Below are 15,153 nucleotides of genomic sequence, written 5' to 3' on the forward strand. Positions count from 1 at the left end.
GAGGACCGACACAAACTAGCCAGGCCTCTATCCACAGCCCCGCCTCCCTTTGCCCTTCCTTGTTACGCAAAGCTGTCGCCACCCGTCGGGTCGAGGAGGGGAAATGACAGGTGGCGTCCGTGACCTCTGCTGTCGCTCGGCAGGGTGCCCGGCCGCTCTCGGGGTGTGCGGGGAGTAGGGACAAGTCAGCCCCACGGGCAGCGCCGCGGGCCGCCTAGCCCCGCATTTCTGCCCTGTCCTTTGTGCGCTCATAAAGCCGGGTGCGGTCAGCGCTTGGCCTTGGTGCCCAGACTGGGGCGCCGCGCGGGGCGGTGGCGGGACCTTTCCGGACTTTTCCTGGGGGGAGCTTCTCTCTCCCCGCCTCCAGTTTCCGCCCGAGGGGGGCCGGGCGGGCGGGAGGGCGGGGCCCCTGCTGAGGCCGGGAGCCCCGGCAGGGAGCCGCAGCTATTGCTGTGCCAACAACCGTGGCCCGAGGCTCCGCTTGCCGTTGGGTAAGAGGCGTCCGGCGGCCGATCTCGGGCCCTCGGCCAGGGGCGGGGGACGGGTCAGGGACAGAGAGCACCCCTGAGGCTGGTGGTTGGCCCAAGGCTGGTGGTTGGCTCCCGTCGCTTGGACTGCGCGGACCTGTGCCGCGCCTTCCATCCCGCTTCCCACTTTCCTTCCCCACGCGGCACCCGCAGCTCTTTGCTGCCCTTGTCTGGAACCCCTGTCTTGGGACTCTTGCTTCCTTCTCCAAGGGTCGGGCCTCGGGATTGCGGAGAGGTCGAGCTGCCAGGGGCGGTTGAAGACCGCAGTATCTGGTCTTAGTGTGTGGGAATTTCTGACGCCTTCTGCTTGTTTACTGTGTCACCCATCACCCATCCTGGGGAGTGGTGGCTCTCAGCCTCCGTGGTCAGAGGTTGACGTTAGCCTGTCTACCCACAGTGGGGACGCATTAATCCACTGACACTAGCGTGGGACAAAGATGTACTGAAGGAGTCAGCTGTGGCTGCGACCAGCAGAGGAGAGCATTTAGAGCACGCGCTGAACAGGAAGAAGTGGAAAGGGAAGAAAGAAGGGAGCCTCTGGTGAAGTTGTGGCTCCTTTTCTTTCCTCTTTATGTCTCTCTTTTAATTATAAAAATCCCAACCTAGCTTCTTGCCCAAAGATACAGCGAACAGAGCCTCTGGATCTGTCTGGGCTGCCCATTGCTGTAACGTAGGGTTTTGCCTCATTTTTGTGCCATGTATCCCTTTGACAGTTCTGGGAAGGCTAAGGACCCCTTCTCAGTAAAGAACTTTTAAAGATGTAAAGTTAAAAGCACAGTGTTATAAAGGAAACCAATTCCAAAAACACTTGTAAAATATTAAAAGAATTTATGATGTAGTAATAAGTAATATATGTGCCTTTAAAAATAATGTGTTAAATAACAAGATCTACAGTGGATCTAATAGCTACCATAATTTTGCAGTAGTAATGAACATAAACAACATTTCAAGATATAGGCAACACCTGTAATATTAGAAAATATCTGTGATTTCTGTTGGTGAATAGGTACTACTATTACTGCCAGGGTTGTTGTCTACATATATAATTGAACAAAGTGTTAATTCTCAGAAATTCATGACAATAAACATGTAAAACATATTTTCTATCAAGTTCATGGTCCCCAGGGTAAGATCCTCTGATAGTGGAAAGGGCTCTGTCCAGAAAGTCAGGTGACATAGCTTCTGGTTTTGACACTTCCTTTGACTAGCAATGTGGCCTTGGCTTTTGAACTTTTTTGTGTGGTCACTTCCTTGAACAGTGGAGATTATCGTGCTTTACCACGTCTATAAAACGCCCCAGCACTGCACCTGGCACAGAGGAGTGAAATAAGTACCATTTATAGAACTTGTTTGTCTCCCTCAGTGGACTGCATGCTTATGACCATCATCATTGTATCTCCAATACTGGTACATGGAACGTACTCAACAAATATTTTTTGAATGAATAAGTGGCTATATCTAAAAAACCAGAATCTATCAAGGAGACAGCTGGTGGTTTGAGAAATAACTTTAAAACCTGGTATGTGTGTGTGTGTGTGTTTGTTTGTTTTTTGTTTGTTTGTTTGTTTTTGTTTTTGTTTTTTTAACTGGCTGAACCAATGCGTAAATAAATACTTTTAGAGCTGGAATGCTTGAAATGTCAGTCAGTGCCCATGCGTCTGTGTGTGCAGGTCTGTTTTGCTGGTGTTCGGTCAGAGAAAATGAAAGTAAGGATTTCTTTGTAAAACAGTTTCTTTTCCGTCTTGCTTGTGTATAGGCTTGTTAATCTGATATACTGTAACAAAGGAAGTATGTTATAGGGGACAGAGACAGACCCATGATGAATCATCTCTGGGCATAGATATACATTTCTCTTTCCTTTTTTCTTTTCCCTGCCCTACCACCCACAACATAGCTCCTCTAACCTTGAAGGAGCAATGAGGGTAAATTGCTAGAAGCTGCTCAGACTAAGCCTGAAGCCAATTGATTGCTTTTTATTTTCCAACCTTAAAAGTCTATGTAATTCAACAAATGTAGATGGTAATAGAAAGATAGAGAGAAGGACCATCCATCCATCCCTGTGATCTCCAAAGTGCTGCATTGGGGCAGGAAGATGGGGAGAGAATTTTGTAAAGAACAGGAAATCTAGAACACACTGGGACTATTTAAGCCTATAATTTTGGGAAGGGCAAATACTGGTGTTATAGACTAAATTCTGTCCCTTCAAAATTCATATGTTGAAGCCCTAACCCCTAGTACCTTAGAATGTGACTGTGTTTGGAGATAGGGCCTTCAAAAGGTAATTAAGATTGAATGAGAATACCTTGAATGGTGGGGCCATAATCCAATTTGACTTGTGTCTTTCTAAGAAGAGGGAGAGACTTGAGGGGCAGGCCTGGTTAGTAATGCTTGTCATTCTTTGCTGCAATAATTTCCAGCTCTGATCAATCTGAGACGTTAGCAGAACAAATATTCCCATTTAAGTACCTGCTTGTGAACCTCCACTTCCATTTCCCCCTCATTTAGAGGATTAGAGAGTTTTATAAAAGGAAGAGGCCTTTGAAGACATCCAGTCTAGTCCCTTATCAATTGATGAAGAAAGCATGCCCAAGAAAAGTTAAAGATGAGCCCTACCTGGCACTACCTGGTATGTGGATCTGGGTCTCCTGACTCCTAACACATTCTCAGACAAAGCTTCACCAGGACTGAGTACTGCATCATTTAGTTAGACATAGAGAAGACAAAAGCTTGGGCACACCTGTTACCTAGCCTAACCCCCATTCTGTTCCTAACCATTAAAGGATTGAGTTTGGCATCTCTTCAATCATTTGCTAACAACAGATGTATAACTTGTAATTAAAGTCTTTTCTCATTGCGTTAAGATCTCACACACTGAATTTCAAGGAACAATATGTCTGACTAACTGGCCAGTCCCTGTTTATGAAACTCTACCCTTTAGAGTCTTCTATGTGAGACTCTGAGTGGGAATCCCAGTGCTCCTGAGGCTGATGAGTAATTTTATTGTGATCATTGAATAGATTCAGGAAACAAGGCCTGAGCTGATCCCTGTTGTGTGTCTGAGAGCAAATTAATTCCACATCAAGCCTCTCTCTCCAGTGCGTTGTGTTCTGTGCTCTGGGTATGTGCACACACAAGCATGTGCAGATGTTGAAAATAAACTTTCAGTGTACCTGACTAGAGGCTAACTGTGAATGGGGAGCTAAATTGTGATAATTTATACAGTGGAACAGAGTGATCAAGCTCCCATTGGATAAAGCAAGCAGAAAAACAAAGCATTTCTCCCCTCCCCCTATATAATTCAGTCAAAACCTTTAACTTTTAGTTGAAATAAACCAGTTGACTGATTTATTACTTTTCTGGAGCTAACCATGTGAGAGTTTTCTTTCTGTAAATATAATTTTTATTTTTTGCTTAGCAAATGTATGGCTTGGTGAAATTGTCAACCTCTCCCCATTATAAGGCCTTCTGATTGTTAACTGAGTGTAGGCTAGGGACACTGGTAAGAAATTTCTCAGCAGCAAAGGGAGCCACTGTTTCATTGTCAAGTCCTCTTTAGTAACTCTTAATCAGTAACTCTTTAAGAAAAATTCCTACAGTTTGCCCCTAAGAGTTAGGGAACTAAAGAACCCCGGTGTGGCTTTAAACCCTGCATCATCAGAGAGCTATATATGATTGTTTTTGTTTTCTGGATGATTTTCTCCTGTTCTACTATCAAAGCCTTGCTATACAGCTTACTATTTAAACAAATATTTAACAATGTTTAAACAGCTTCAGAGGTAGAGTTCCAACTTGGTCCTGCAGGATTAAATGTAGATTGCTAAATTTTTTTATTTGTTAACAAACTAGTAATCCAGTTCCTGACCACACACGTGGTAGAGCTGCCATTACTCAAGAGGAGCTGTGCCAAGAGGAAGGGTGCAGCCTGTGCAACCTCTTCGTAGAACACCACTCATCTGATTTTCAGTTCCTTCTCTCTCACCTGCGTTGGACCTTTACTGCGCTTTGAGTAATCCACTTCTGTTACTTACACCCTCTCTTCACTATATCCACCGGAACAAGGTTATAGTTCACATTCTTCTTTCTTTATCCCCTATCGCTAATTTGTCACAGAAGTTCCTTTGACATGTTTTGTATTCATACCTTCATCTCTGTTCTCATTGTCTAGTCTGAGCCCTCACTGGTGCCAGAATTTCTGAAACAGCCACATAAAAGAGTCTTCATATTTCTCATCTTTCCTGTTACAAAATAGACAGACACTTCTTATTCATCACAGGCTCTGTGGTGCCTACCCCAATGCCCGGCACATAGTAAGCACTCAGAAAGGCTGAACTCAACTGAATTGCTCCAATTCATCCTCTAGCTTTCCCCAGGGGGTCTTTGGAGACATCAGTTTTGTTAAAAACTGCCATGTACTCTCATCACCTTTAGCAGGTACCACAAAGCTCAAGTGCGTGCCAGGGCTAAGCAGGTGACATAAATGAGTGACATAGGCCGAGTGGAGTTGAGGTGAACAGGACCCTTGTGCAGGATCTAGATGACTGCTCGGTTCTGGCTGAGTGCTGATGTGTGAGAATGTGAGCCCAGTGTTGTCAGAAAGGCCAACAATCTGGAATTTTTTTGTGTGTGAGATATCCAAATTTTTAATGTTGGGACTAATTCAAAACTTGAGAAAACACTGTGAGCCTAAGAAAACATAGCTCTGGTCTGCTCTTGGCCTGCAGGTGGCTGCTTTGTGACCCGTAGATAGGATTGTGATTGTTTAGAATTAAATTCCCAAACCAAAACTTTGCTTACACATGCCTATCCAGTCTAATTTCTCCCTCTTCCCAGTGGACATCTGCCCAAGGCTGCCTTCCTCTTAGACCACAGTGCTCATTCTAGGTGATTCTACTTCCCAAACCTCAAGCTTTAGTGTCCCAAACTAGCCTAGATAGGCCCTTGCCTTGACTGCCCTATTTCTGCCTACGTAATTCCTCTCTTCAGCTCCTGGATGCCAACTTTGACTTTTTCCCTCCCAGGGGCCCTTTCTACCTCTCATCCAACCATCCTCTTTCTCATGCCTCTGTATTATCTGAATCTTTGTTTGTATTTCTAGTGCCAGCACTTAGTCAGGCCCTTATCACTCGCCCCTGGACCACTGTGCAAGTCTCCTGACTTCCAGCACTGGTTTTGTCTTTCCAATTTAATTTGCTTCCTGACACTGGATTCATTTTCTCAAAGCTGCTCCCTCTGTTCTATCACTTTTCAAAACCTTGATTTTTCAATATAAAGCTTCAGTGCCTTAGTATGCCCTTTATAATTGGGCTATGATATTTGTTTCTTGTCTACTCCTGTCAACCTCAGTCAAATCTGGTTGAACTTCCATTGCCCAAACATACTCAGGGCCTTCCCTACTTGTTAGCCAGGATCTCTGGGAAACAGTTTACACACTCAAACATGCTATGAAGAAAGAGTTAATGAAATAATTATTTACAAATGTTTGGGCAGAGTTAAAGGGAATCAACAAGAGTGGTGAAGCAATTGCTTTGGGACCTGAAGAAGCAAGTAGAGGGAGTGAGTACTAGAACCCCGAGAAAGAGCTGTAGCTGAGGGGGGAGGGCTACCCCACAGGAGCCAAGGCCTTCAGAATATAGCCATTGCTGAGCTCAGGCTCAGCAGAGGGGGGGTCTGAGGAATACTTATTCTGATCTTACTCTTTTTCCATTCTCTAACCTACTGGTGCCTCCTATTGGTTGAACCCAACTGGAAACCAGAAGACAAGGAAGGCCAACTGATGCCCACCTTGTAGGTCAGCAGTCAAGGCCCAGAGCAGGGCAGAGAAAGCTGGAGAGAGATCTGGAGGGCAGTCACCATCTCTTTGACTAATTTACTTATGCTATTCCCTCCTCCTGGTGCACCCTCCATTTCCACTGTCAAAATGTGGCCAGTCTTTTACCTCCTGCTCTGTTTCACAAAACTTTCATTGACTATTCCTTCTCTTGTCAAAATACTTAAGGTGTTTAACTCACAGTGATTACATTGCACTTTGCTTCAGCTAGTTACATCTAAGTTGGAATATAAACCCAGATTTTTGGAAGCCAACCCCAACTCTCCTTCCACGAATCCAGAGACTATGTAGTTAGGTGCTGGAAATAAAGCCTCTCCTCCATGCCCCGCCCTCCTCCATTCTTTGTAGTTGTTCCTGAGGAAGTGGCCAGAGAGATCAGTGTTAACACTCTTGGTAGACTACAGAGGTTTCTTCCTGTTACACCAACGGTCTGGACCAACCCACCCCAGGGGATGACAAGAAGGGCCCAGATACTCTACATATGTCAGTGGTGATAGCTGGGACCAGAATCTAGAACCAGAGTCTGAAACCACCAAAAGGTTTCAATCTCTCTGGGAAAATAGATGCATCAAAAATGCCAGCAAATAACTGAGTGACTACAAGAAAGTTCCAAGAGGGGCAAATGGGAGCACAACTTGTAGAACCAACCTGGGTTGGATGGAGTAGAGAAGCTGCGACTTGGGCTGGACTTTGGGCCGAGGCTAAGACAGGAGGGTATAATACTGGGGGGAGAAGGGACTAACGTGTACTTCATTGCACTAGGATGTAAGCTCTGTCAGCACAAGGACCTGATGTGACACTTTCTCTGTTTTCTTCCCTAGCACCTCGCACAGTGCCTGGCATAGCAAAGGATCTCAGTAATTATTTTAGTCCCTTTGGGCTGCTATATCAAAATACCAGAGACTGGGTAGCTTATGAACAACAGAAATTTATTTCTCACAGTTCTGGAGGCTGAGAAGTCCAAGAACAAGGTGCTAGCATGTTTGGGTAAAGGCCTTCTTCCCAGTTCATAGCCGATACCTTTCTCCTGTATCCTCACATAGTAGAAAGGGCTCGGGATTTCTCTGAGGCTTCTTTATAAGCCACACATCCCATTCATGAGGGCTCCACAATCATGACCTAATCACTCCCAAAGGCCCCACCTACTAATGCCATCACCTTTGGGAGTTTGGATTTTAACATTTGAATTTCTGGGAGACACAAACATTCAGACCATAGAATAAATTAATAGGTAGATGGATTTATTCAAGACCTTTACATGTCAGATGTGTACACATGAGTGAAGGTGGAACTTAATTCATTCAAAAAAACTAGTGAGTGTGGAGGAAAACAAAACACAAGGCTACGACTCAAGCTAGAAAGAGAAAGGTGCACATATCTAACTACTTTTAACATTCTAATATTTAAATAAGACCATCTAACTTTAAAAAAACCTTCCTCTGAAATTTGGCTCATCTCATTCTTAGCTTATATTATCAGCATCTGGCAAGCTCTTCTCTTCTTAGCACCTAAAGCTAACAGACTGGGAATGAGACCAGGACTGGAGTAGGGAAATGTGTCTATCAGCATGGGTCCTTATATGTGGTAGACAATGAATACTTGTGGAAACATTCTTAGACACAGCAGAATTGTGACCATGCAGATTTCATGTAACCGTTCTTTCCATAAGATATACTTAAACGTTTAACATAGCAAAATATAATTTAATTTGCGTTTGTATAGGAAATTATAAATAAAAATATAGCTTAGCTTAGGTTTCCTGATTTTTGGTTCTACATATTTAGTCACTGTATGATTGAGACAAGTTCAATGTAAGTATAAACCTGAATTTTTTGCACATATATTTATATCCTGTAGAAGATTCATTCCTTAAACATCTTTCCGAGCACTTCTGGCTGATGACACTTCCACTTTATCAAGGTTAGAGGATAAAAGAGATGTGAAAACTTTCCTTGGTGGAGAAGCTATCTGAAGTTTCAACAGAGCAGGTGATAGAATGGGACAAAGGAAAGGCGGTTTGGTGCTGTATTCTTTTAGAGTAATTATCGCATTAAAAAAAATCATATGTTATTTGGCTGTAAGAATTTGGCCCACTCGCCCACATAATTATAACATTCTACAGTAATATGTAATTAAATTGCTTTTAAAATGCCACCTGACAGTTTAGTCAATGTGTAAGGAAAAGAGCAGAGCAAAAATTTGTTCAACATGTAAAATCTTCCATCTGAACAATCAGTGAATGCGTTTTAATGTCAATGTATTAAAATGTACCCAGGATTTGTTTTAGGTGTGGTGAGGCCAGCACACTGGCGGACGACTGCCATGAAGGAAGACATTTTTACTCAGACTTCCCTAGGAACATAGAGAGGCATTGGTGTACCATGCAGAGCCACATAGGGAAGTACCCAGGTTGGTCAGGAGGCAGAAAATTTGAGGGGAAAGCTTGGACAAAAACCTCTATGTGGTTTTCATGAGGCAGGGGCCTGACTAGGTTTGAGATTGGCTACTTTGAATAATTTTAGTGGGCCCTGGGATATAAGGGCTGCCCTCATTGTCTGATGTCTGGCTCTGGGATGTGATTAGGACAGAGGAATATTGCCTTCTGGAGAGTAAAAGCCAGGTGGCAGAGGCAGTTCTAATACGAGTTCTGGATTGATGGATTTACTTATCAAAGATGTGCTCCCAGACAAGTTCACTGTCTTTAGGAGTTAGTTAGTCTTACGAGGGGCAGTTTCATTAGGACTAACAAAGCCCCAAAATGTCAGTCATAAATTACAGAAAATTAAAAATGTGATTAATACAGTAAGACTCACAATGTCTCCAGGAAGGTTTCTTGAAGTGTCTAATCCAGTGTCACTGCTAAGTGCCATGAATATGACTGCATACTTTACTTACAGGAACTCCAAATTGAGATGAGATCATGTTAAGGAATCACAGCATTTATAGGACAATGTTTGGCATTTTCTTGGCACCCAAAGTGGTACTAATTGGTCACAGTAACAGTTTCTTTCCTGAGATGTTTCCAGATTTGAACCTGCTGTTTTATAGCTTAAGTCAGAGGGTTATGATGGTTAATTTTCAGTGTCAACTTGACTGGGCCATAGTGTACCCGGACATTTGGTCAAACAGTAGTATTCTGGGCTTTTCTGGAAGAATCAGAGGCCCGAGTAAAGCAGATCGCCCTCTTCATCCAATCAGTTGAAGATCTGAATAGAAAAAAGCTGACCCTCCCATGCACAAATAAGGGAGAACCCTTTCTGCCTGACTGATTTGAGCTGGGACATTGGTTTTTCTCCCACCTTCTCACTTGAACTGAAAGATCAGCTATTCCTGGGACTTGAGTCTGCTGACTTTTGGACTGAAACTATACCATTGTCTTGCCCTGGGTTTCCAGCTTGCTGACTGCTGGTCTTGAGACTTGTCGGTCTGCATAATTGTGTGAGTCATTTCCCAGGAGTGTCTGAGAGTATAATAGGTCTCCCCTCAGGTTTGAGAAGTTGCTAGAATGACACCCAGAACTCAGGAAAACACTTTACTTATGAACCAGTTTGTCATAGAGGCTGCAACTCAGGAATGGTCAAATGGAAGAAATGCATAGGGCAAGGCATGCGGGGCGGGGTGGTCCAGAGCTTCCAAGCCCTCTCCGGGCGTTTGATGCCACTCTCTCAGCACATCAATGTATTGTTGACCAGTCTGGAAACTTGCGGAATCTGGTGGTCAAGAGTTTTCACAGAATTCAACCTCTAGCCTACCTTTCCTCCTGAAAGTTCGAACCCTCTAATCACAGATTTGGTCTTTTTGTGATCAACCCCCATCCTGAAGCTACCTAGGGATTCCACCTTGAGTCATCTCATCAGCACAAAGTCAGTTATCAGCACAAAGTCAGGTCAAAAGGGGCTCATTTATTATTATTTATTATGAGTAACAAATAACTTTTCACTCAGGAAATTCCAAGGGTTTTAGGAGCTTTGTGTTAGGAACTGGAGACAAAGACCAAATATATGTAGATACAAAGTGAAATATTAAGAAGCGATTGTGTATTATTGCCCTAATTTTTGACATAGTATTATGCTCCACCTTCTCCACAAACAGTATTAGATTTTGGTTCTAGTTTTTCTGATCTGGAAGTTTAGATGGCTTTATATTGTTAGAATGAGAGTGTTTTTGAGATTTTCAGGTGTTTTGAAACTTGGAACATTTCCTTTAAAATTATTTTGTGTTTTTGAAATTGTTTATACTTTACAAGTGAAATTTGACTGCAGAGACCAGGCATTCTGCTTGGTGGCTGTTATTAACAAAGTTGGTAAAACTGGTTCAGAAGGACTTTGTGTTTATAAATATTGATTCCAGAAACAGGCCACGGGTACCTGCTGGACTAAAACAGAACTTACCTTCTTGGCTGAATGAGGGAAATATTTACATAAACTCTACCTATTTCAAGAGAAGAACCTGTGGTGTTAGGCTTCAAGGGAACTGGAGGTTCAATAACCTCAGATGGAGTGGCTGGAAACCAGAAATGTAGCCAGGCCTCCTCCTAGGTCTTTATTTTTTAACTCTTTCCATTGGTTAACATGTAGTATCAGGACTGCAAAAAGCCAGTTTCCCTTTTCTGGGAAATGAGTTTTGCTGTGATTGTCATCCTGTGGACACTTAGGCAAGATGTGACGACTTTCTATTCACCATAAAAATAACTTTTCCTTCCCTATCAAACAGCAACATCCTAATTAGTGATTTCCTCCACTCCTTCATTTAAAAAACCATAAAATCGAGTGATTTTTAAAATTTACAACAGTAGCGTTTGTTAAAGAAAACTTGAGAAAAGCATATACAAAGAAGAAGAAAAGTCATTTATGGTTATATCAGAACATTGCTAATGTTTAGTTGTCATTAGCATGAAAAATGGTTTCTCTTTTCTGGGATGTGTGGAAAAGATATCCTTTTTTTTTCATTTAACATTGTTACATTAGCATTGTTTTGTATTTGATAAAGATCACGGAGATAGTAGAGTGTAGTGGTTTAAAATAGAGCCTGATACCAGGGTGCCTTGGGTCAAATCTCAGTCCACCACTTAAGGACCGTGAGAGAGTCACTTGACTGCCCCTGCCTCTGTTTTATCATCTATAAAATGCGGATGATAATGGCAGCCAACTCACAAGTTAAATGCTTATGTAAAGGACCTAATATATGTTAGTTATTACCATCAAAAGATTTCATCATTACAACGTTAATATATGTACATAGTAGAAATTTTGTAAAATACAGAAAAGAGGCAAAATAATCCATTCTAAAACCCAGAGAAAACCAATCACCCAATGTTAAAATCAGTGCGTTTTCTCTTATGTAGTTGAACTCATATTATATTTTCAGTGCGTTTTCTCTTATGTAGTTGAACTCATATTATATTTCCACTTTGTATACGAATCATAACCTAAGCATTTTATATGCTCTTTGTAAACATAGTTTTGAAATATTTCTGTAGGCCTTTGGATAGCCATTACATAATCATCTTGTGTAACCACATTTTACTTAACCTTTCCCCAAAGTTTTGACATTCAGATTGCTATCTCTACCTCCACTCCCAGTATTAAATTGAAGTAAATCATAAATTAACCTTTGTTTGAAATAGTCTGGGACCTGAGCTTTCCCTCAATTACTGGTTTGTAGATTGGATCTCATATGGGGCATAATGAGATCCCATCTACAAACCAGTAATTGAGGGTTGACCATATTATGAATGAATATGTGAGATATATCTTTGTAAAGGTTTGTCTTCTTCAGTATTAGAGGTTATTTCCTTAGACCAGAGGCCCAGGAATGGAAATGCAGGGTCGAAGGATGGTCAATGTTGTTCTCTAGAAGGGTCATACTTATTTTAAATTTGCAGCAACAATGTGTGAACCCGCCCCACTTTCCGTAGGCCCCCAAATCTCTGGGTCGCTTCTCAGATCTGAAATGTTGAGGAAGTCATCAGGGCGCCAAACACTGACAAGTTAATCCTCACTCCGCCTCCTGCTTCCCACTCCCAGTCACTTTTCCCTTCCCCACGGGCCCTTTTCCTTCTCAGCCTTCTCTAATCCCCTCCTGTGGCCTTCCTTTTCTCCTGTTGGTGGGAGGCGAAGGGTGTGGAAATGACATAATTAAATTGTTCCCATTAAGAACTTAGTGACTTGAGCAGCTAGAAGTGTTATCCTCATCTGGGTCTTTGCATTCGAATAAAAGGTTTCTGGAGCAGTGTCAACGCGGAGGACTGAGCTTGATGGTGGAACTGGGGACACTGTAACACCAAGGAGGAAGGTATTGTGAGTCTGGGCCCTTCAAGTTATACCAGAAGATAGTATCCAAGATGTAAGGCCTGGTCTGTGGATGGGAGGAAGCAAAGGCCTGTTTCTGAGGAGCCTTCATTTCCTCACTGCCAAAGCACTAACTGCTCAGAGCAGAAACGCCTTTTCCTAAAGGTTAGGCCTGTCTCTTGGTGGAACTATTAAGGAGAGATTGTTTACTGGTTGGTTATAATAAAAGACTGGTCAGCATGTGTAGGTTCTTTACATAACATATAACTTTATGATACCAGGCAGGGCTCCTTTTATGACTTTTTTATCATCTGGTTGAAATTGCCAAAGGTGTGGAGGGCCTTTGTTTGCATGTCTGTAGCCTGTGATTTAATTAAATTTCGGGTTACTGGGCATGCAGAGCCAGGAGGCTGTGAGCGGGGCCGAAGCTCTAAGCCGGGCCGAGGCCCTGATTACCTTGGTTTGAACTCTGATTTGCAGGAGGTGGGTTTCATGCTGGACTACTGCTTCAGTACATGTCTGTCTGTGGACTCAAACAGTTTTGATGGACTCAAAAGCCAAAGAGTTGAGCTGTGAGCCTGAGAGAGGAATGGGTGACAGCTAGATGCAACCACAGAATGCCCTAGAATTTTTGGATAGATAAAGATGGGTACAGGCAAACTATTAGAAATAACTCAAAAGCCTTACCTGGTTCAAAGTCCTAGATGTCCTGACAGAAGGAGGAAGGGGAGAAATGGAAAACTTAGCCAGTTGTTAGTTGCACTCTCTGGAGGCTTGGGCCACAGCCAGATGGGAAGGTGGTCCAAAGGGAAGATGGTGGGCACCAGCTGGAGCTGGCCAAATGCCAGTCCCCCTGCCTCCGGAAAGAAAATGTTTTGGTTGCATAGCGGCGCCTTCCTTACTCATAGCCTCGTCTATTCTTTTCTAGCCTGATCCAGTGTGAAGATGACTCCCTTGGTCGCCATGGTGTCCAGCCCCCGTGCCCGGCTCTTTGCCTGCTTCCTCAGGCTGGGTGCTCAGCAGGCTGACTCACTTCAGTTGCACACAGGGGCCGGCCTAGCAGCCAAGAACCACTATGAGGTGCTGGTGCTGGGTGGGGGCAGCGGTGGGATCACCATGGCTTCCCGTATGAAGAGGAGAGTGGGCGCAGAGAATGTGGCCATCATTGAGCCAAGTGAGGTAAGCCGCCCCCTTTGAGTGCGTGTGGGCATGCGTGTGAGTATGTGTGCTAGCGGGGTGGGGTGGGGATGACAGTCAGGCACTGGGCTGTCATGTCCTGGCTTAGTGTTTCTCCTTCTGGGCACAAAAAGCAGCAGTCCAAAAGGATTGGAGAAAGTAAAGGGAAGAAGAGAGAGAGGACAAATCTCTTGGCTTTTTATCTTCTTTTCTGTATGAGTTTCTTAAAGCTGCCATAACAAATTACCACAAACCAAGTGGCTTAAAACAATAGATAATTATTCTCGCATCATTCTGGAAGCTAGAAGCCCCAAACCAAGGTGTTAACAGGGGCTAAGCTCCCCCTTAAGGCTGTGGAGAGGAGGGTAATCTGTCCATGCCTTTCTTGTAGCTTCCGGTGGTTGTGCACAGTCCTCGGTGTTCCTTAGCTTGTGGTTGCATTGCTCTGTGTTCTTCTTCACATGGCGTCTTCACCTGACCTTCTTATCAGGACACTAGTCTTTGGATTCAGGACCCACTCTAATCTAGTGTGACCTCATCTTAACTTGACTGCATCTACAAAGACCCTATTTCCAAATAAGGTCACATTTCCATGTACCAGGACTGCAGCTTACCTTTTTTGGGAGAGACAATTCAACCCACGAAACCCTCCACTTCCAATGTCATGTCTAGAGGAAAATCCATGGTCATTATACTTTCCTACCTCTTTCCAGTCTGGAGAAAAAGGGTGATGAGTTGAGGGGACAGGGAGGCCTCTGGGAAGGTGTCAGTGGGTTTCAGAAATTTAAGTGCAAAGAATTATAAACAGATTATAAGGCAGAAAAAGGCAGCAGACGCCAGGAGGGAAGTTGGAAACTGTAAGGCACTGTTTCATAAAAAACACTGTAAGATTGTCCAAAAGCTTTAGAAAAATATTTAAGATTTTTGGTGTTTTGCCTGTTTTCTAAGGAACCAGGTGTGTACCAGTTGGGAGCTGTATCCTTGGAAGGGAAAAACAAAATGGATTAGGTGCCTGTTTGGTGGGGAGTTTAGGGCGAGGACGGCACATTCCTTTTCAAGAAGTCTCTCCAGTAGCGAATGAGGCTGCCCAGGTTTTGGTGCAATCTCTGACGGGTATGCTGTGATCTGAGAGGAGACTAGAGGGTGTTCTCTGTCACTTCCCTTTTTAAAGTAATTTTAATTCAGAGACATCATTTTAAATGACAGTAATCTGAGAGCTGTGTTGGGTGGCTGTGGGGTTTATAGCTAACGCATGAACAAGAGCTACTCTTTGTAACGAGACAGACTCCTCTGAGGCACTGGGCACAGTTCAGGAGGCCAGAATCACATCTGC

The 15,153-nt window shown here is 43.5% G+C and overlaps 1 protein-coding gene across 4 annotated transcripts in view; it reads left to right on the top strand.

Annotated features, from left to right (window-relative positions):
- The first annotated feature begins 375 nt into the window (after positions 1-375).
- The window catches only part of SQOR (sulfide quinone oxidoreductase), a 38,108-nt gene continuing 23,330 nt past the window's right edge, over positions 376-15,153 (top strand). Inside the window, exons 1-4 of one of the 4 annotated variants that reach the window (XM_023527833.1) lie at positions 408-491; positions 925-1,067; positions 12,574-12,648; positions 13,573-13,823. In XM_023527833.1, coding sequence (XP_023383601.1) covers positions 13,590-13,823 — 234 coding nt within the window. In that variant the 5' untranslated portion in view covers positions 408-491; positions 925-1,067; positions 12,574-12,648; positions 13,573-13,589. Of the gene's footprint in view, positions 492-924; positions 1,068-12,573; positions 12,649-13,572; positions 13,824-15,153 lie in introns of all 4 variants that reach the window. The other 3 variants (XM_023527834.1, XM_011355063.2, XM_011355062.2) reach the window with 3 other exon arrangements.

Source organism: Pteropus vampyrus, unplaced genomic scaffold, assembly GCF_000151845.1.
Source record: "Pteropus vampyrus isolate Shadow unplaced genomic scaffold, Pvam_2.0 Scaffold19, whole genome shotgun sequence".
NCBI lineage: Eukaryota > Metazoa > Chordata > Mammalia > Chiroptera > Pteropodidae > Pteropus > Pteropus vampyrus.